This window comes from Drosophila grimshawi, unplaced genomic scaffold (genome assembly GCF_018153295.1).
Source record: "Drosophila grimshawi isolate 15287-2541.00 unplaced genomic scaffold, ASM1815329v1 contig_311, whole genome shotgun sequence".
NCBI lineage: Eukaryota > Metazoa > Arthropoda > Insecta > Diptera > Drosophilidae > Drosophila > Drosophila grimshawi.
This window is the reverse complement of record NW_025063098.1, coordinates 9,532,816-9,554,790: the sequence shown is the minus strand read 5'-3', so window position 1 is coordinate 9,554,790 and position 21,975 is coordinate 9,532,816. Positions and strand designations below refer to the sequence as shown.

The following is a 21,975-nucleotide window of genomic DNA, read 5'->3' as shown; positions in this document are numbered from 1 at the left end:
AAGCATAATTGTTGTTTTTTGTGGAATCGTTATGAAAAGTAATTGGAATTTCGCGGTTTATTAATTACACCATTTAGCCTTTTGAACAGAGTACCCCCTAATATAATCTAAAAATATTAGTTAATAAAAAAATATGTGAAATAAGATACCATGAGCTAAATTGTTAAATAGGCTTGTTGAATAGTATGAAACTTAATGTAACTTTTACAGTTGATCAAAAAATTGTCTGGATATTTATATTATAAATCAATCGGATATACTTATATAATCCTCTTTATTAAACTATCGTAAATCAATATGCATCCATTGATGCATCTTGATCTATTGTATTTGATACAATGGGATCAACTTGATCTGCGCGTAGCACACGAAAATTTATATTCCAAATTTGAAGTCTCCGAAATCTGCCTGTTTATACATGCGGACACGCTGATCAAGAATATATAGACTTTGTTCTGTTCCGCCTGTTACATATTTATGAACAACTTTAATTTAGTACTTTCCCATTTTTAATAGGTACAGTACAAAGTATGGAAATTTTCCATTGATAAATTACGATTTTCAGACGCAGAATTTATGTAAAATTCCACTGCATGCACCTCAATACTTACTTTCCAAGCAGAAAGACATATTTGTTACGCAATGTCTATGAAACTTGTACGATCCATTTGTGAACATAAATATCGTCATAAAATATACGCGAACCAATTGTGAAGAAATCACGAAAACGACAATTGATATTTCCGTTTTCAATTAATTCAATAAGTAAAGCTTCTGATGAATACGTTGTTGAGTCCCCCTTAAAAATCACATTTCCTATCTACAAAAATCACTGAAAGCAATAGTTTTGAGCGCACTATCGATGGTCCATCAATATAATAAATAAAGTCTATTAACTTTCTTTTTATTATTTTTATTTGAAATGAATACGAATGTCAGTTTAGCTGTTTTCTGATTTTGTTGTTTTTCGTTAAAGAACCTTGTGTTTTTTTTCATTATTAATTATATATGTTTGCTGCTGCCCCAATGCTAAATCAACTTTCTGCTCGACTTTTCACGGCTGTGTTTTTCAATATAAATACTACAAGTATATATATATGTATATATATATATATATATATATATATATATATATATATATATATATATATATATATATATATATATATATATATATATATATATATATATATATATATATGTATATATATATATTAATACACACATATTCATACAACTTTTGGTTCTCACTTTGCGCGGATCGATTCCGGAAAAAATACAAGCGGAAAGTGTTTAAATAGCATCGTGTGTGCGAAAAAGTGCGCTTCCATTTGGGTATTGGAATTTGCTGTTTTTGTTGGTGTATTTGGGCCAAATTATTCGCATGGCACGCAGCAATAAAAAGGGGAAATGTTTCGTTTTTAGCCAAATCAAAAGATATTTTTAATGCCTTGTTTCTTGTTATTGTTTTCGAATGTTAAATGCAAACATTTTGTCGCGAAAGGTTTCTCTTCTTTTCTTTTTATGTAGGGAAAATGGGGGGGGGAGGCGGTTGATTTTCACTTGGAAAAATTCGAAATCTCTACAAATTACATAAGTGGTAGGCATAGAAAATATACAAGTACATATATACGAATGTATATATACTAAGATGTATACAATATATATTTATATATATATGTACCATTTGTTTAGCAACTACAAATACTTTTTTTTTCGTTTTTAATATTTATATATATATGAAATGTTTGTGGCGAAGTGAATTAAAAACTTGTAAACAAACTCTTGTACATATATAAAAAACACTAAACATAAACTGCGCTTAATTTTTCATTTTGTTTTTTCTTTTGATTAGCATGCGAGTAAGAGACAGGTGAGAATAATTTAAGAGTAAAACGAAAGGATAGCTTTTCTATTTGTATTAATGGTGATTGGTTACACTGTCTGCGTGTGTGTGTGATTGTGTCTGTTTCTGTATGTGGGTGTAGGTGTGTGTGTGTTGTGTCAAGTGTTGTGAACAATACACTTACATACATACAGATTTAAGCTTAAGAATTCGTTTTACTTTTATCCATTCGAATTTCGCTTCAACTAACATTCCATTTTTTGTTTCAGTTATTTTTACTTGACTTCTTGTTTTTGCTCATTTCGTTCTTACTTCACATTTGCTTTTTGCTTTTTGTTTCGTATTAAATTAAAATTAATTGCTGTTTTCTGCTTTTTCCTTGCTGCGTTTGCATTCTTTTAATTCGTATTTTGTATTTTTTTTTTGTTAAATTACGCTTTTGAATGCTTCGGCTTTAATTCAATTTGCGCATATTATTTTAGTTTTGTATTTTTGTTTTTCATTTGGAGTGTTACCTTTTAATTTATTTGTTTTAATTACTTTTATGACTGGCTTAAAATTAACGTTGTGTATTTTATGTTTTTTATTTTCTTGCTGATAGATTGTTAAATTAATATTATACCAACTTTTTGATGAAATTTACGTTTTGCTTTTTGCTTTTTTCGTGTGTGTGCTATGTGTTGTGTTGTGTGGTGGTGTGTGAGTGAGTGTGTGTGTGTGGTTGTTGTATGTGGATGTGTTTTACGTTTGATTTGTTCTTGAAATGAAGTTTATTTTGTTTTCGCTTCTCAGAATTAAATATAATATTTATTTGAATATAATATAATGCTTTTACGTTTCTCGAATGCACAAAATTTCAAATGTAGTAGAGTTGCTTGTTGTTGTTGTTGCTTTCGCTTTAGCTTTTTTTGTTTTTGGGAGGAGCCAGGACAAAGATTCGCAAAGCACAGCTAAAACAGCAACGGCGGCTGCACCTCTTCTTTTTTATTTCTTATCGTCCCCAACAACAGCCACGCCCGCGTCTCGACCACCATCAGTTTGTGCAGCATTTTGTTGTGTGTGTGTGTGTGTATTGTGTGTGGCTTGGCTTATGGGTGGTTTCCATCTTAATTGCTTATGTGCTGTTGTGATTTTGCCTGATGTCCTTTGCTACTTCTTGCCGCTGCTGTTGGTTGGTTGATGTTGTAGATGTTGTTGTTCGCCCGATCTTCTTGTTGTTGTTGCTGTTGTTGTCGCGTTTCAAGTTGTTGATGTTGATACTACCCCGGCTGCGTGTTGTTGTTTTTATTGTTATATGCATATATATTATATGTATTATATTTACTTTAGAAGGTATATGTTTTTTTTGTTTTTTTTTGTTGTTTTTTTTTTGTTTTGTGTGTGTTTAAATGGAAGGGCGGGGGTTTACTTAAATTACGACACATCCTGATCCTCAACATCCTGAATTTCCTGTTTGGGCTCGCCATCACCTGTTGTCGAGTCTGTATTTAAGAGAGAGACAGAGAAGAGTTGTATTTTATTTGAATTATTCGGTATAGTTTTGTTAAATATTACACACCATCTGCCTGCATATCGGACGTCCATAATGTGAGGTTGTCCCGCAGAAGCTGCATGATCAGGGTCGAGTCTTTGTAGCTCTCTTCGCTTAGCGTATCCAATTCAGCGATGGCATCATCAAATGCGGCTTTCGCCAAGCGGCAAGCGCGATCCGGCGAATTGAGTATCTCATAGTAAAACACCTAAACGTAATTGGTAAAATATACAAATGTTAATGAAGGAGATCCGCATTGATATAGCTTCCGATCATCTGTATTGGGATCACTTACCGAGAAGTTCAAAGCGAGACCCAATCGAATGGGGTGTGTTGGAGGCAGATCGTTCATGGCGATATCACTGGCTGCCTTATAGGCGATCAGTGAATTCTCTGCCGCATCCTTGCGATCCGAACCGGTTGCGAATTCGGCCAAATAGCGATGATAATCGCCCTTCATCTTATAGTAGAATACTTTACTTTCGCCGGACGTGGCGCATGGAATGAGATGTTTCTCGAGCACATTTAATATATCCGAGCAAATGTCGCGCAGCTCCTTTTCCACCTGACCGCGATAGGTCTTAATCATTTCCAATTTCTCCTCGGCACCCTTATTCTCCTCCTTCTGTTCAATGGAGGTGATAATGCGCCACGAGGCGCGACGTGCTCCAATCACATTCTTGTAGGCAACCGAGAGCAGATTACGCTCCTCAACGGTCAGCTCAACGTCCATGGAGGCGACCTTCTTCATGGCCTCCACCATTTCTGCAAGACAACGACAATAAAACAAAAAAAAAATAAGATAAGACACACACATAAGCAATGCACACATATTTCTCTAATTTAGTTTATGACATAATTATTATAAATGCAGTTCACACTTAATTTCGAGTTTACTTACACATTCTTGGCCATTACGCCAGAGTTTTTAAATATTTGGCAGTTTATTAATTAGTCACCTCTATCGACGACCATATCCAGTGTATTTGTTCGAATTTAATTTTCATATTTATCAACTATCAAACACAAGCACACACACACACACACCTGCGCTTATTATCTACACACACCCAATAATCTTTAATGACATAACTTATCACACAACAGCCGTGTATACTTTATGCATAGCTAGCTGTTGGTTTCCTGTGATGAGTCTTTGACCGTTTTAGACCTATTCAGTCATAGTGTTGTTGTTGCTGTCGGTTGTTGTTGCTGTCGGTTGTTGTTGCTGTCGATATCAACTATTACATTTTCCTTTTGCATTTTTCTTGTCAAGTCAAGCCAAACAACAGCGTCATCAAAATTGTGACAAAAACGCGTCATGAATCACATGCATTGGCAGTGGCTACTGGGAACTTAACGAATGCCAGCAGCTGCAATGTTTTAAGTCACCGTTACTTTGGTGTGAGTGCTGATAACACATCGACACACACACATACACATATATATTTGAAACAAATCAGAGTATTTGTTGCATTTTGACTTTGCCTGCAATTTAATTTTTGTGCTCTATCTTTCTCTCTCTCTGTTTCTCCCGCATACAGACAGCCAGCTGCTGACGTATATATTGAGTATGCAAGTGTAAATGTGTATATAAATATATATATATGTATATGTACACACGCAGCCCCCGTCGACCCTGCAAAAAACCCCGCCTCGTCGCTTCGACGCTGACCGAGCACGCAGCGGGAGCTTTGTTATTCGAAATTGGCTGTTGTTCTTCTAGCTATGGCACGTAGCTGTGAAAATTGGAATAAAGTTTGCCTGCATGATTCATGCGGCTCATTTTAGTAGCATCTCGTCATTGTTGTTGTCGCTCATGTTGTTGTTCTTGCTGTTTTAATGTGTGCGATTTTTGGTGAACTTCAAAATTGTTGTTTGGCAATGGCACAGAAAATGCAATGTATTTTACAACACTGTGCGCGTCATCGTCAGCATGGCGCAAATTGCACAGAGAATGAGAGGGAGACTGAGAAACAGACAGACAGACAAGGAGATAGCGGCGAGCAGATGTTGCACCTAATCTGGCTAATCTAAAATGTGTATGCTTACTCGCTCTTTACGCTGCCTTGCTGCGTTATGTTAATTAAAATTTGTTAAAAGCGTGGCACAAAATCAATAGACAAAAATGTTACGTTATTCAGACTAAATTCCCACAGCGTGACAAACACAAAGCCCAAAGTCAACAGCCGAAAATATCAAATCGAACCACCAATCCCGCCCCCGCCACGCCAATCATCCTCTACAAAGCCCCCCCCCCCCCCACTCCAAAACACGCATACAGAAAATACTGTAAAATATTTTCGAGAATAGCGTGCCAGTTTCGGTATTTAAATACTGACGACGCTCGTTTCCGACAAAGGACCCAAAAAAAAAGATCGCGATATAGAAGCAAGAACCCTTTGACCTTTGTCTGTTTATGTGTACGCCTGTCTTTGGTCCTGGGTGTGTCAAAGCATAAAATTCATACAGACATTTTACATTTTACACACACATATATATATCATATGCATATGTGTGTGTGCCAGGTAATTGACATGCGTATATGCCGTAAGTTAAAAAAAAGTATAATTACACTACCAAAAAAAAAAAAACTATGCCAGTCAAATCTGTAACATTTTGCCGACTTTACTGGGTTCTCTCTCATTTCTTAGTTTTCATTGACGACATTAATGCGAACGTCAACTAAGAACACAAAAAGAAGAGTGTAAAAAAAGAAAGAAAAAAAAAAACAGCTAGAATATAAGCGGAGCAGCAGCAATCAGCACCTGAAAAGCACACTTAAAGGCTAGCAGAGAACCAGCGTAGCTACCGTCACTGGCGTAAACGAACGAGCGAGGAGAGAGAGGGAGGTGTTCAAAGAGTTGACGGCGTTGTGGGGGCGCCGCAAAGGCAGGAAGGGGAGGGATTGAGAGGGCTGTGTAAAGAAGCAAAGAGAGCCAGACGTTGTTGGTTGCCGGCTGCCAGCCTGAATGCATTTGTATTAGTAGTCTGCTCTCCGGCATGACCAAAGTTGTCCAAGTGCGACAAGGCCAACGCCAAGTGCTCACACAAATACACAGACGTTGGCAGCTTGGAGCTCACGCAGGCGAAAATAAGAAGAAAAACATGTGATACAGACTTTAATGTTCACGTATATACGTGCGTGTGCGTGTGTGTGTGTGTATGTGCATGTGCCCGCAGTAGCTGCTAATAGTTGATTGACTTCTTTGGGCCGCAGCAGCAATAAGAGAGAAAATGAGATACAAATGCCTCCAGTGTTAAATGTTGTCAGATTTGCTGCTGCCAATTGTTACTTGTAATTACTACTCTCTCATCATAGCGCTCAAGCTTGGAAACAGCAAAAATTCTGCCGCCGCAGTAGTATTGGGGCAGAGAACAAAATGAAAAAATCCGTGTCGACGACAGACAACACACTAGTTATCTCGTTTTAACGCACACGGCAACTCAATTGAGTGTTGTCGCGAGCGCGCGCGCTTTTTTTTTTTTAGAAGAATACCGAAAACGCCGTTTATTGCTGCCCAGCGCTTTATGTTTTGAGCAGCGCCGCAGTATTTTAATTAATTGAAGTATTTTTAATTAAATAGGCAGCAGAACCAGCAGCCAGCCACAATACAATTTGTCGACTTTGATGGTGTTAGTAGTTAGGATAGTAGTAGTAGTGAGCGTGCGTGCGTATTCCTCTCTAAGGCACACACACACATACATACATACATACATACATGCATACAACACATGCGCACAGAAGCATGAGTAATGCTAGTGCAAAAAAACTTATTTTTTTCATTTCTGCACTATCAAAGCAGAGTTGCCAGAGTTAAATTATGCGAAACAATTTATATAAAGAAAATAAATTTAAGCAGAGACGTTAACTAATTTCCATAGTATAGACAGGGATGTCTGACTCCGAAGCGCTGAGGAGATCGTTACTATACAGCGAATTTGTGGGCCAGTCACACAATCGATTCATTCATCGATTTTTCGCAGTACGACGTCGCCGCCGCCGCCTTTCTGCTACTGCTGCGCAACAAAAGCACATTTTGAGTGGCAATGAAAGAGCGGAGGAACAAGAGAGAATGGTGGAAAAAAAAAATTGCCTCATCGATTTTGGGTATGGGAAAACGAAAACACCACTCGTTAATAATACCACCACTTAAATATTTAACAAATTATGCGCGGCTTACGATTTTCTTCGTAAGAAAAAAAAGAGTGCCTTGGCAACACGCACACACATACACATAAATGACTACAAAACAGCCCTTAGCAACGATGTCATTTCCCAGTCGCAGTCGCGCAGCCCTTGCGCGCCTTTCACCAACACTAAATACACAAAATTTCAACTCGAAAATTTATCCCCTCCCCACTGTTACCTATAACTCTACTAAATTCTTTTTCTTTAGTCCAGTTACTATGTACGTACTATCATATACATAATATGCAACAAAGTTGCTTTTTGCAAAGGCCAACACAGAAAAACCACGCGAATTTTTGCCGGTAAAAATCAGGTTTGTTTTACATTTTTTTTTTCTTTTCCCAGTCTTTGCCGTTTCTACAGCGTTGCTTCCTTGCCTCGCCTCACTTCGCTTTGCCTAATCGTCATCTTCTTTTTCATTCGGTATTCTTTCGTTTCGCAGAAAACACTACTCATCGGCAGAGGCGACGACGCCGTCTCGACGCTTCTGCCGAAAGTCAAGTCATTGGCAGCGAGGCGCACCTACACACAAATGTCTGCAAAATTAATAATTTCCAATCCACTTTTTTCCTTTCGCCGTCCACAGTATAAATTGTGGACATTTTCAGCACGATTTTTTTTTTTGACTAAGCGTAGGCCACGCGACGTCAGCTCTGCTGGACGACCCCTCCCCATAGTTGGCGCTCCGTTGAGAAAAAAAAATTTTTCTTCCTATCTTTTGGGTACTTACCATCGTAGCGCTCGGCCTGTTCGGCCAATTTTGCCTTGTAGACGTTATTTTCACGTTCAGTCATTGTGTTTTTTTTTTTAAATCCTTTTTAGTAAAATTAATCCACAGAAAAAATTATTTTAAATGCTCCCGGTACGTGCGGCGTCGATTCTGCTGCTGCTGTCTTCGTCGCCTTCTTTTTCTCTACTGCTTTTTGAGTTGACAAGCGCTCTGCTTAGCTGTAGCTGCTTAGCTCACTCGCACGCTCGGTTCGGCTGCCGTTCCGTTTTCAATGTCGTCGTGGACGCTACACGAATCTGCGAGTACAGTAAAGAACGTTTTGGGGGTAAAATGAATAATTTTCAGTTTTTCGGTTTGTCAAAACTATTTATAATGTTAACTGTCTTTCCGCACACACACATTCACTAGACAATATTAATTTAAATTATTTGATTGATTTTCAAATGCATACTTTATGGTCGTTTGCTCGAAAATGTCTCTGAGAATGAGAGGCAGAGGCGCGGCAAAAAAAAGATGGCTCTTGAATGGCGCTGTACGAAATATCGCACAATATCGATAAGAGCAAACTATCGTACAATTACTATCTATGCTACGGTCTCACCATACACTTTACTCACGCATTGTTACAAAAGTTTTGAATTTTTTTTTCCAAAAATCGTGATACACTTAATAAAAGTCAGTTCAACCACGTACTACAGCACCAGTACTGTAAAATCTAACAATAAAATAATTAATGCATATATGTATTCACTCAAAGGTTAATAAGGAATACCTTCCCGCAGAGAAGAGCGTGTGATTAACCAGGGCTGCGCAACCGTGTGTTGAAAGTGGCGGGGCTGTTAATTTTAAATTTAGGTATAATCATCGTTTTTCTCCCAAATAATCATGTTTTATAATGAATTTCATCCAATTGCATGTATATTAATAAATGGGTTATTTTATTTTTGCTCTTTTATATTGCTTTCCAATGAAAAGATAGTGGTATTCATTTTGAATAATTAAATGCTCATCGCTATTAACAGTTTCGAAAATGTTAATGCTACAGCGCTGTTATGCCTCCTAATCCAATCAGTTGAGAGGGAAAACAACAATAAAACTTTCGTCGAAAATGAAAAGAAACTCGTAAAGAAAACAAACATTGCTCAATACAAGTATTGAAAGGATGAAATTGCGAGGCGAAAGCAATTGCGTCTTGCTCTCGTCATAGATTGCCACAATATCAATGTGTTCAAATCAGTTGACTAGCGTCAACAATCGTATTCTGCAGCAGATCTTTGCTGCAACTCCGCAAATTGAATCCGAAAAGGAATCGGTCCGCGATGAATCTCAATCTGGGTGGTTGGATACACAGCTTCACAGTGACCGACACACAGCAGCACAAGGGAGGCTACACCATCTACAAGATTACATCGATCGTAAGTGCATATACAATATACATATATATATTTGATAATTAATTGAAATGAGAAACATTTGGTTAGCTCTTTCCCCGCTCGGTGCCACAGGCATTGACCTGCCTGGTTGTGTGGAAGCGATTCCATGAAATCAAGCGACTGCATCGGGAACTGAGCCGTCGGCACAAAGCGCTTCATTTGCCCGGAAAGTTGCCCGAGCCGACAGACAGCAGCTATTTCAAGCGTTTCGATGCGGCTGTCATCCAGCGACGCAAGGATTACATTCTTCAATTCCTGGACTTTGTGGCCCAGCATCCGGCACTGTACAAATGCAACACATTTACGCAGTTTTTCAGTGAGGCACATTCGCCAAATGCGTCGCCACTGCGTAAATTGTATGTAGAACGTTCACTCAAATCGCCGAGCAGCGGATCAAATTGCGATAAACTCGATGTGGCCTACGATCCACCAGTGGACCCTCCAATTAGCGATAGCGAGCAACCTAACAATGATAAGGTTGTAGAGCAGCCGCAGTCTAAGCGCGACTATAGCCGTCTGTTGACGCCGATGGCCTCGGTGGAGAGCGAAGATAGCGATTACATTTACGAGGCGGCCTTGGAATTCAGCTATGCTGTCCAGGCGGAGGTCAATCTGGAGTATGAGGAGGCGCACCGGCGCTACAAGCATGGCGTTGAACTGTTGCTCGTCGGCGCCAAGCATGATGCCAACGAGGATCGCAAGTTTATAGCCAAGGCTAAGATAGCTAAGTATTTGGCCCGAGCCGATGAAATCCATGCGAATTTCTTGCGCTCCGATTCCATGCGAAACAACGGGAGAAAGCTACAATTTCAGCTGTCGCTGGATGAGGTGGACAACGTGTCGCAACTGGAGTGTGCCTGGAATCAATTGGCCAAATACAAGGTGCTCCAAGTGCTCGGGCAACGAGTCATGCAGGTGCAGTGCATCACACAGCCCCAAACACAGCCGATGGCCATTATGAAGGGCATCGAGAAACCGGCCAGTAATTCACCCACTCAAAGCATCTTTCTGCCGCAGCGTGTGCCGTACATGTGCCAACTATTGGCCTACTTTCAATCGGATCAGAAGATATTCCTGCTGCTCAAGCAGGCGGAGGGCGGACGTCTCTATGACTACATACAAAGCTATACGCCAACGGCCAGCAAATGTGAAGATTATGCCGACCTATTTCCAGACGATCAGCTGTTGACCAAGGATAGCGATGTGACGGATTTGGTGCGCAACTCACAGCAGTTGCTCAAGTCCGTCTCGCATACGTTGAGCAGCCTGCAGGCGGGTGCTCTGACTCCGAGACTCCAAAAACCGAGATCCACTGCTGGCAGGCACTTTCCGGAGGCCTGCCTCCGGCAGTGGGCTTGTGAACTAGCCGTCGCCATACACAGTCTGCATGGCAAGGGCGTCATCTTACGGGATCTGCACATGGAGAACATTCTGCTTGGCCATTCGGGCCAATTGATGCTCACGTACTTCTACCAGAACGAAGGACTCAGCTCCGATGACAATTATGTGCATAAGGCGCTCAATTTGAGAGCGTTAAGCGATCATTTCGTGGCACCGGAGCGACCGCTCAGCTTTCGCTCCGACTGGTGGAGCTATGGCGTGGTGCTCTACCAGCTGCTCCTCGGTGTGGTAAGCTACTCTAACTGATTCATTGATGTTACAACTAATCCCCTAGGCTAAAAAAAAAACGTTGTTCAATTGCAGCCCTACAAGGCGGTGCATCCCGGGCAGCTGGAGCTCTACGGCTGCGTGCTGTATCCGTCAGATGCCTTGGACATTTCGGATAATGCACGCAGCTTACTGGAGCAACTGCTACAACTGACTCCGGATCTGCGCCTGGACTACGAACAGCTGCAGGCGCATCCATTCTTCGAGGGCATCGTTTGGCAGGCGGTTCTAAAGCAGGGCAACATTTCCACTTAGTTTAAATCTAATCGAATATATCGATATCGATATCGAACTTGCGCAGTTCTACACTTAATTCAAATGTATCTATCGAATTTAATATATCGATATCGATAAAAGCGAATTTGTGCAATTTGGGCACTTTAATTGTTCTACAGTCGAATTTGCCTAGAGTGAACTTTTTTCTTAACTAAAAGTAAGTTTGACTGTAGTTTAGTTTATATAATACGGTTATTTCAATAACCCAGCCAAAAACAAGAATATTATATTAACTAGTCTCGATTCTCAAAATTGTTAATTGATTTCTGTTGATTTTTGTTTGTTTTTTCGTTTTAGTTTTTTCGTTTTTTTTTTGTTTTCACTTGAACTCTGTGTGGTACAAAATATGTTACTTTATTCTTTAATATACAATATGTATTATTATGTGTATATGTACATTGCGTATTAATATTATATTTAGTAGTTAGTATTTAGAAAGGAGGCTAGAGCTTAAATTAAATTTACGCAAAACGGGAGCAGCTAAGAATTTGATATTGTAAACAAATATAGAAGTATTAACATTTTTGTATAGCTCATACGCCAATTATACAATCCATACAAACATTTTTATTGTCTATGTACACAACAGTTTTTGATATAATTAGGGTTAATTAATTTTAGGTATATTCAGTGCCAGAATCGAAGCAAAGGGAAATTGCCCACATATTCTGGTCACTGCTAGTAAGGCACATTTGGAATGCATTCCGTATGATGTGTTGGCCAATTGAAAGAACCAACACTTTTTTTTTTAGATTAAAACTAATAAAAAAGCATTAAGTTTTGGCAAGACTTGTCGATTTTGTTGTTGTCGTTCAACTAAAAAACGATGCTTAAAAGTAACAAGGAACCTATGGCAAAACATTTGCTCCACATTTTATCTATATTTTTTGGCATTTTCTAAAACTTTGGGGACAACTTGAAATGCTGCACACACGCAATCAGGGACATTTCAAACGGCATTGCATCGAGATCGACATAACACTCTGTTGTGACTTATGGACAAAAGTTGCTTGTTATTTGGAAATTTGTACGTTACTAGTTGGGATTAAAGTTAAAGTCCTTAACTAATTACTGCCAGTTTTTATCAAATACAAGCAGAAATACCACACTTTATTAGTGTTACTTTTCAGTTAGTTGATATTTGAGTCTATTGTTTGCATTTCTCATAGGTTTTCGTGGCAAAAACACTGGGATTCGTTAACGAGTCGGTGTTCGTTAACAGAGACTCTACTCAAAATGGCCGCTTGAAACGCACTGTTGCGTTGACAGAGGCAGAGCGTCGCTGCTGCTGCTGCTGTCGATGTGTGAGCATTTCCCTTAATTCAAAAAAGGCGGCAGGACATAACTTTGAGCTTGCTGCTGCTGCTGTTGTTGTTGTTGCACAGCGACGCCTGCATCCTCGCTCTTGATCACAGTGTGCAGACCGCTGTCATTGTCATCGCTGCCGGATGCTGCTGCCGCTGCTGCTGCAGCCGCTGCCGCTGCCGCAGTGACGTAATGATGCGTGTCCATGTGACAGGAGGCAGCAACGCTGCTGTTGTCCAGCCCCGTTGGCGGCTGGCACTGCACCTGAACATATTTAGCCTCCTCTGCGCTGAGATACTTGCCATTTAGCTGCTGATGCACTGTGACCAGCGTTCCATCCGCCAACTGCTGCTGACTGCTGCTCGCTGCATCCAGATGCTGCTGCTGCTGCTGTTGCTGCTGCTGCAGATCTGTCGCCTGGTAGCCATTGCCCGTTTCGCCCGGTTCCGCGGTGCCGTTAGTTGGCACGGCTCCGTTCATCTCGATGCGCGGCGGGCTGCCGTAGTCAAAGTGGCGCATGGGAAACAGCTGAGATTCGTGCACATAGGTGCCATACTGGCCGGAGTAGGTGCCATACGGACTTGCGGCCGGCGACAATAGACTAAACTGTGGACTCAGCTCGTACGGTGTCTGGTAGCTTGTCCAGCTGTCCATGCTGCCCGGCGGCGTCACTGTTGTCGTCTGCGGGAAACTGGCGAATGGTGGCGCCAGTGTGCTGTTCATTGCCGCCGTCGGCGGCGTATTCGTCTTGATGTAGCCAGTCTTGCGGGGCGGCTCATGTTTGCGCCACTTGGCCCGGCGATTCTGGAACCAGACCTGCACCCGGGACTCACTCAGACTCAGCTTGATGGCCAGCTCCTCGCGCGCAAACACATCCGGATACGGTGCACGCTCGAAGGCTCGCTCCAATTCCTCCAGCTGATACGCAGTGAAGGTGGTTCTGCAAGTGCACAAGTATCGATAATGGAAATTGTCAAGCATTTATTGTGTTTATAAATTGAAAATATAATAAGAAATTACAAGATAAAATATTCATATTTTAGTGGACAATATTTATAATATATACTAAGAATATTCAAAGAAACTCCAAAAAAGAATGTGAACTATTCTATGAGTGCTCCAATTTATGCAAAACTTTTCTGATTATTTTTCCTTCTTTTAGATACACATTGTTATTTACTTTTGAAGCTGGTAGGTCTATTTTCAAAAAGGGCGAAATTTTTCGTTTTCGTAAATTGGAAAAATTTATAAAGTAAAAACGGAAAGCTTCTCCGCTTTTGCAAATTGCATTATACCTGTATACATTTATTAATACTTTGCCATTAAAAGAACTCACAGTAAAAAGCAGTTATTTTTAAATTAAAGTTAAAAGTGTATCGGGATATTTTTTAAGAAATCATTTGTTATCCTACTTTGAAATTACTTTGGAACTTCATTTATATGTCTGTCGTTGTCCATTTCTGTGTGTGCCTTTTTTTTACAAACTTGATACCAATATATATCATATCATATAAATGCCATAGTTTTTTATTTGAAAGATATGTTACCGATGACTATCATCAATAGTCTTAAAAAAAATCTCTTTCCTGGCAAAGGAAAATGTAATGGCGAAGTTTGATAATTTGTGAAAAACATATTTTCATTTTTTTTTTTAACTTTAATTACACTCTGTGAACCGAGTTTTTATTTTTTAACTAGCACAATCTATTAAAATAAAAATATGCTGAACTGCTTAAATTTAATTTTTCTACTTTAGCTGAGAGGTTTGAAAGCTTGTAAAAATTGCTATTTAATTTACATATTATTACAGTAATTAAAGCAGAACACAGAAGAAAATGAAGTGAAAATATTTTCATTTCATTTTTTATTTATTTTCAACCCAAAACTTTTTGTAATTTGTATTTTAGTTACACTCTGCTTTGTCATAATACATGTCATATAAATGTTGGATTTCAAATCAGAAGTTACTTTTCTGACAAACTAAATAAATGAAAAGCTTTTCATGGGTACAAATTCAATGGCAATTTCATCATTTAGCAAATCAAATCTTATGTGATTGGTAAGTTATCGACAGGATTTAGAGCTGAAATAAATTCCTGTCGAGGCTTAAATACTTTAGCAAGATTTAAATACTGCAAATATATGAATTCAAATAAATGCATTTAAATAAATGATATTCTCTCCATTTTTTTTAAGCTGAATTCTAGTCTGCCATTGAGCTGGCTATTTTATTTCCAACTCCAGCTGTTTTATATACACACACAAGCACACACAGATACACAGAACACACACAGGCACATAAAATACGTTAAGTATACGCCCCATTGTGTGTATATTAAATTGACAGATAATTTCATTGATTTCCCGTCGTTAAGTTAATTGTGGCAAATTGGTTTGGCTCTCACTTACCTCGTTTTCTTCTTTTTGATGCCATTGGGATCGCCCTTCTTTTTGTTGTTGTTGTCCTTTTTGGCAGCGGTCACAGCAACAGCGACGCCAGCAGCACCACCACCACCAACACCAGCAGCAGCATTTACACCACCCGCACCACTGCCAGTTGGCGAGTTGGAATTATTGTTGCTGTTGCTATTATTGTTGTTGTTGCTGTTGCCATTGGGCGTTGTCGAGGCATTCTCCAGTTGGGAGCACATGTCATCCGGTTTTTTATGCTTGCCACTTGTGCCATTGCTGAGCAGCAGCGGCGAGGATTCCATCAGACCATTACCATTGCTGGCATCCTCGTGGCCATGTCCATGGCCATGTGCATGGGCATGGGCATGACTATGATGCGGACTGCTGCCGTAAAGATGCTGCTGATGTTGCAGCTGGACATGCTGCTGCTGCTGCTGCTGCTGCTGTTGCTGTTGCTGCGGCTCATACGGATCCTTTGGCGAATAGTCCAGCTTGCCATTCAGCGCATGATAATCACTCAAAATACCAACCAGTTGCTGCTGCTGCTGCTGTGGCTTGTGATGCAACATGCCATTGTGGTTGAGTGGATGCGAATGTGAAGGTGGCGGAGTTACAGCATAATGTTGCTGCTGCTGATGATGTTGCTGCTGCTGCTGCTGCTGTTGCTCGACAAGCTTCTGTGGCGTCGTTATATACTCGTATTTCTGGCTGGGCGAGAAGCAGCCCATCTTATTGCCAAAGTCCAGCTTCTGGGCATAGTTGGGCGAACCGGAACCACCGCCACCATTTGGCAGTATCGTGTTGCAGTCGGGCAATCGTTGTTGCTGCTGCTGGCTGCAGAGTTCGTGGACAACGCTGCCCAGCATCACGGGATGCAGACTGCTGCTCTGCGTGATTGTTGTTGTGGATGTGGGCAGCAGTGGTTTGCTGGCGCCCAGCGGACTAAGTGGACCGCTGCTAAAGTCACCAAAGATCTGATCATCGAAGCTGGCGTGCTCCATTTTATTTATTTTTTTTTCAAGAAAACACACACACCAAACACACACACACAGACACAATTTAGTTGTTGTTTTTAAGTGTTAATCCATTTGGTGGTTTAATCAAAGTGCGCGCAAAATCAAAATCAAAATCAATTTATCGCTGCTCACTAATTGTTGTAAATGAATTAATTGCATTTAGTTTTTTGGCGCACGCGCAAAAGCATTTGCCGTCGTTTGGAATGAATGCTCCTGAATTGATGTGTATACTGCACTCGCTCACTGTGCAAAAGCGCAGCGATCAACTGCGAACCGTTCAAGTCTGTGCCTGTGGCCTTAATTGAGCCCACAAGTCGCGATGATTGCCCTTTTATACCAATTTGCTGGCAGCGATGCGACGCAGCCCGTTTCGACCAATCAGCGACAAGCAATGGCTGCTGCTTGCAAACAGCGCAGCAACAGAGCGAGAGGCATAGCATGCAGAGTGATACACATGCTGCGTGTGTGTGTGTGTTTGTGTGTGTTTGCGTGTTATGCTGGCTCGTGTGACTTTCTGCTTTTGCCTTTGCTTTTGCCTTTGCCTTTGCCTTTGCCAAGCACAGTGGGGTGTGGTTTTTGTACTGTGCTGAGAATCTGTTTGCTGGCTGCTTGTAGCAACGCTTTTGCAGCGGGTTCTCGCTATGCTGATCGCTGGTCGGCAGACACTATCGATAGACGGCTGAGCATGTCCTGGGAAAATGTGTTCTAAGCATTTGGGTATCTTATTTCTTAGAAAAGCTTTTCTTATACTTTTATATATTTTTATTTGAAATGGTTTATTGTGCATTTTTTATTTTAATTTTACAATTTGAATCTTAAATGTTTTTTATTCTTAGGATCTGTTTTTTTAATGACATTATAAATGAATAGCATTTATAATATAAACATAAATTATACATAACAAAAAATATAAGTAACATTTTAATTTTATTATTAATTTTATAATTTTTAACCTCAATTGTTGTTTTATTTTATATATTTTAAATCGTTTGAACATTTGTGAACTTTTCATATTTAATAAATAAATACAAAAATAAATAATAGCAGTTAATTTCAAAAACTACTCCTCCGCCGTTAGCTTATAAGTCATTAAGTTATCCATCACCTGCCTGCATGTCCACAAATGTTTTCCCTCCGATTAGACTTGGTCAGTACGAATCCCGATGCATACACATAAACAGACACATATTTACCGCCACACACAATTCTAATTGGAATTGTCTCACGCCAGACGATCGCATGAGGGCCTTATTGTTTTTGTTGTTGTTGTTGTTATTTGCCACCACCGTAACCTCAAGGATGCCACTCGACTGCCTTGCAACGGGTCGCTCTGCTGCTGTTGCGCGTGTCGCCCTCACCCTTCGCGTCGGCCTGAGTCAGAACCTTCCCTCTCTGAAGATTGGCGTGCGCGACCTTTTGGCCAAATGCTGGTATTGCACGGGGCACTTACGAGTATGTCATGGTAATAGTAAAGTTATGGCTCGTTTTCGTTTCGATTTTAAGATTTCACATGTACAATTTTGGATATTGAAAGTGAAAGGTACGGGGAGGTGGTAAATTATTGCAGGGAAAATGGTATGCCAAAAACAAAATAATGTGGGTAGCTCGGACGCGCTATAAAAAGTTGATTTTAGTATGAGCATTTTGTTTTATTAAACATTTAAGTTCTTTTTAGTTACATCAAAAAATCTGAACTTAAAATAACAAGTGATCCTAATCTATTTTGATTTAAGTAAAATACATTAAAATTACTTTAATAATAAAATTTAATTCAAGGCTAGTGGAAAATATGCTAACACTCCACTTTGAGAGTTGTTTTCGATTATGTTTTTAATAAAATTATGACTGTGCGCAATTTTTAAAATGAAATTACCAACCAACTCGATATACTCCAACACATAGTCTAAGCAGCAATACCTATCCAAAAAATTCTCACCATTTACCACACCACCCAATTGTAATACTGCCCGCATTGACCTTGCCTAAGAAACATCAACTTCAAGTTGAATTTCCCAGGACTCGAAAGGATCAACAGTGACGACTATTTCCCATCGAATCGCGCACAAAATATATGAAAACAATTTGATACTTTTGGGCGCACTATGTGGCAATGCCGATGGATTTGTCTTTGCAGGTTTTCAAAAATGCGGGCAGCGGAAACGGAATCGAAGTCGGAATGGGAGTGGGAATGGAAACAAGAATGGGAAATGCGCACGCGATCGGCGTTGAGCAAAAGGAATGAATGAACTCACCCCACATATGGAGAGATGATGCATATTGAATCCATTAGACAACATTTTGCATTGCGATTGCGCCAATTATGTGGGCAATGTGATGGTGCGGGAACATCCTCGATGAGAATCGAAATTGGGTTGTCCTGCTGACTTGAGGCTTTGAGGGTTAAGAAAAGTCAACGACGATATCATCTGCGAGAGATCAAAAGTTAATTGCTACTGGGATGCTGGGACTGCTAACTTCTAACCCTCGAGGCGAAAGGACAAAGGCAAAGCTAATAATTAAAGTGTATAATGCTACCTTTAAATCTCTGATTTTATCTAAATTATCTACATAAAGTGAGTGTACTCTGAAGAACATAAATTGAACTATATTTATGTTTCTAAATGATCACACAATAATGTAAATTTAATTTGTTTTTTGATTATGACTGAAAAGGTATTTATTTATATAACAAAAATCAATAAAAGATATATAATATTATATGCAACACTCATTCAAGGCTCAATCTATGTTTTTATTATGTGACTATGAATCGGATTAAATTGAAATACAGATTTGCAGCTTGGGTTTCTTTAACAGACAGCCGCTTGGTACAGTTTGCCACACAAAGCAAAGTGCGCTTCCTAAGCTTTTATTGTATGCGAGTGCGACAATGTTTCATATTTTTTCCATAACCATTAAGATACTCACACACACACAGATACTCAGACACACACACACACATTCACACACACATACATGGCCATCATCGCACTTGTTCACATTTGTTTTGAACCCAGTGACAGTCACTCACCAGCATCATCATTCGGCATCCTCATCCTACACTGGAATATTATCACATTGTATTACGATATATGTATATTTATGTAGATACTTTGACGGTTTGCCTTTAGTTTATGCATTTCTATATGTACACAGAGTAGAGGGGCGTAGTCAAAAACTCAATAAGGGGAGCTTGTGATTGTGAAAGGCATTTGTGTGTTGGGCTAATAATTTTCCAATCTTAGGAGGAGGTTCGCAGTATGCCTCCTTTTTACTTTAGCTCTAAAATTATGGAATATATAGAATTTGGCGATTCTTGAGTGATTGATTCATGAGTATTAACATTAATATATCATACTATTCTGACGATTATATATCATAAAGTGATGAACTCAGAGGCTTATTTGCTTGCCCATATTTAATCTATCTTCTGAGAACTTTGTCCCCTTTCCTTTACTTTCATGCACAACTGATTATGTAAATCTAAAATCTCTTCTTTTTATCAAATTTACAATATATATATATCTCGGTCACTTCTTTTTCTTACTTTATAATTTAAGTTCCTTGCAGTTAATCTACAAGCTTATATATATGTATATACTTTATTTATTTCGTATGTTTTAAATGGAAATTTAACTATTAATTTTTTGTTATTTATTTCATATTATTTGAACTGTAGCAGATAGACAGACAGACAATTTGGGGGATAGGTCACACAACCAATAGACTCTTCTTCAGTATGTTTTAGAGTATGAAAAATAAAGTTCACGTTTGAGACTTTCAAACACGTTAAGCCCAATTGAATACAAAAATATTACAATAAAATTCTGCTCAACTTTGCATGCCAAAAGATTGTTTTACCCCTGTTATACTTACCCCCTGCTGATGACGCCCATGTTACAAATTTTGTATGATCGTATCTTTAATGTTTTTTCATGCCAGTCGCTCTGCGATTGTGATCTGCGGCAACGAAATTCCAATATGGCGTGCACACACAAACACGCACACACTCTTATGTGTGTACATATATATATAGATATATGTATATAGGTGTGTGTGTATATGTGGTACACAGTACATAGTGTCAGAGTCCAGAATCGGGCAAAGCAGTTCAGCAATACAGATGCATTCAATTAAGCTTCGTTAAGATCAATTTAAAATCCCGCATAAAATAACAAATAGTTTTTGTACTTTAGTTCCATTTCTGCCATCGCTATTTGTTGTCGACTGGCGACCGCCAGCCAGCCAGCCAGCCAGTCAGCCAACCAACCAGCAAGCCAGCCAGTAACAACAGCAAAAGCGTTTCGAAATCCACACAGCCCACGGAACGAGACAATGTCTCCAAGTCGGTCGGGGACCGGGCCCCGGAACCCCGTCATGACAAAGATGTATAGTTTTTCATATTTTGTTAATTCTCTATGGCACTTTGGGGTTCCAGCTGCTCATTGCGCATTGCCCATTGCCCATTGCCCATTGCCCACTTGTTACCCCCTTTTAGCACTTAACATGATGAGACACTATATATGTGTGCCATATGTACTTTATGTAGTAGTATGTGGTGCCTTCAGGCATGCTCGATAGCAACGGATGTACGGACATCTCTGACATCTCTGACTGACCCAGCCGATCACGAGCTATACTTATACAACCACTACTTACAGCTATCAGTCACGGACTCAAACTCATTTCTTCCGATTTTGCAATTGTTTCACCCTAATTAACAAAAGATTTTAGATGACTCCGTAATGTGATATCGAATTAATTGTTGTTCTTACATTGTTGAAAGATCTAAATCACTCCAAAATTGGTACATTTGAAAGTAATTAGTTTTATTAATATTATTATTGAGGGGCTTCATGCACTGCGATCTATTAGATCGATTGTGTCTCCTGAACCTTTATATCTTACGTGCTTATAACGTGCTTCCCTATAATACTATATCTTTATAAGGGACACAATCTGCTATGATGTGCTTTGAGTATTTCAACTCATTGTCATAAAATCTATTCGTTATGCCTGGATTAGTTAGGTGTCTTTTTAGCCAAGAGAGACCGTGATTATTCCCAGTCCATCGCAGGCTCAAATCTTTTATGATTATATCTTTTTGTTTGGTGACCTCTTTTAATAATTTAAATATGTGTCAGCTCTGGAGTTAGATCATAGCTATCCAAGATCCAAGAGGCATTTGCCTTGCTTGAGACCTGGTTCAGCTGCTCAGCTAAATTGCTGTAGATGTTTTTTTTTCGTTTCTAAATTTATGCCGTATTTTGTCTTCCGATTATGGTTGGTATTGCTTCCTCCGTCCTTCACCTACTACTTTAAACATGAATTCTGTTTCCTGAGTGCATTTAGTGTTACTTAACTATCGGATAGGCTCAGCATGTCAGCATGGTAATAGTTGGCATTACTTTATTATTATTTTTCCAAAATCACGTACCGATTTTAATAATTTAAATGTGTACAGATTTGTTTTACGCCAATAAATTGAAGCTTTCATATTCCAGCAATGAAGAAACTAGTTAGTTACAAAAACTATTTAAAAGCCAGTGTAAAATTCAGCTTCATA

At 39.4% G+C, this 21,975-nt stretch overlaps 3 protein-coding genes across 4 annotated transcripts; 1 reads left to right on the top strand and 2 right to left on the bottom strand.

Annotated features, from left to right (window-relative positions):
* Positions 1 to 2,631: 2,631 nt before the first annotated feature.
* On the bottom strand, positions 2,632 to 8,825 carry LOC6563867 (14-3-3 protein epsilon). Its single transcript, XM_001989832.3, has 5 exons — positions 8,751 to 8,825; positions 8,300 to 8,595; positions 3,673 to 4,142; positions 3,405 to 3,585; positions 2,632 to 3,327 (listed from the first exon to the last, which is right to left on the bottom strand). Exons 2-5 carry the CDS (start codon positions 8,361 to 8,363, stop codon positions 3,260 to 3,262), a joined length of 783 nt encoding a protein of 260 aa, XP_001989868.1. The 5' UTR covers positions 8,364 to 8,595; positions 8,751 to 8,825; the 3' UTR covers positions 2,632 to 3,259.
* A 590-nt stretch (positions 8,826 to 9,415) lies between these two features.
* Positions 9,416 to 12,240, top strand: LOC6563868 (ribosomal protein S6 kinase delta-1). Of its 2 annotated transcripts, none has more exons than XM_001989833.2 (3): positions 9,416 to 9,714; positions 9,781 to 11,361; positions 11,437 to 12,240. In XM_001989833.2, exons 1-3 carry the CDS (start codon positions 9,619 to 9,621, stop codon positions 11,653 to 11,655), a joined length of 1,896 nt encoding a protein of 631 aa, XP_001989869.1. In that variant the 5' UTR covers positions 9,416 to 9,618; the 3' UTR covers positions 11,656 to 12,240. The 2 variants fall into 2 exon arrangements, with proteins under 2 accessions (XP_001989869.1, XP_032593222.1); XM_032737331.2 differs by having other exon boundaries at positions 11,408 to 11,629.
* LOC6563869 (homeobox protein B-H2) lies at positions 12,190 to 16,712 on the bottom strand. The gene is made up of 2 exons (XM_001989834.2): positions 15,391 to 16,712; positions 12,190 to 13,921 (listed from the first exon to the last, which is right to left on the bottom strand). Exons 1-2 carry the CDS (start codon positions 16,392 to 16,394, stop codon positions 12,994 to 12,996), a joined length of 1,932 nt encoding a protein of 643 aa, XP_001989870.1. The 5' UTR covers positions 16,395 to 16,712; the 3' UTR covers positions 12,190 to 12,993.
* Positions 16,713 to 21,975: the final 5,263 nt, after the last annotated feature.

Bases quoted from the DNA above. Each gene is read 5' to 3' on its own strand.
- LOC6563868 (XM_001989833.2), top strand. From the start codon at position 9,619: ATGAATCTCAATCTGGGTGGTTGGATACACAGCTTCACAGTGACCGAC. The intron at 9,715-9,780 runs GTAAGTGCATAT...ACATTTGGTTAG, and splicing joins TCTACAAGATTACATCGATC to CTCTTTCCCCGCTCGGTGCC. The intron at 11,362-11,436 runs GTAAGCTACTCT...GTTCAATTGCAG, and splicing joins ACCAGCTGCTCCTCGGTGTG to CCCTACAAGGCGGTGCATCC.
- LOC6563867 (XM_001989832.3), bottom strand. From the start codon at position 8,363: ATGACTGAACGTGAAAATAACGTCTACAAGGCAAAATTGGCCGAACAG. The intron at 4,143-8,299 runs GTAAGTACCCAA...GTTGTCTTGCAG, and splicing joins ACAGGCCGAGCGCTACGATG to AAATGGTGGAGGCCATGAAG. The intron at 3,586-3,672 runs GTAAGTGATCCC...AATTACGTTTAG, and splicing joins GTCTCGCTTTGAACTTCTCG to GTGTTTTACTATGAGATACT.
- LOC6563869 (XM_001989834.2), bottom strand. From the start codon at position 16,394: ATGGAGCACGCCAGCTTCGATGATCAGATCTTTGGTGACTTTAGCAGC. The intron at 13,922-15,390 runs GTAAGTGAGAGC...GTGCACTTGCAG, and splicing joins ATCAAAAAGAAGAAAACGAG to AACCACCTTCACTGCGTATC.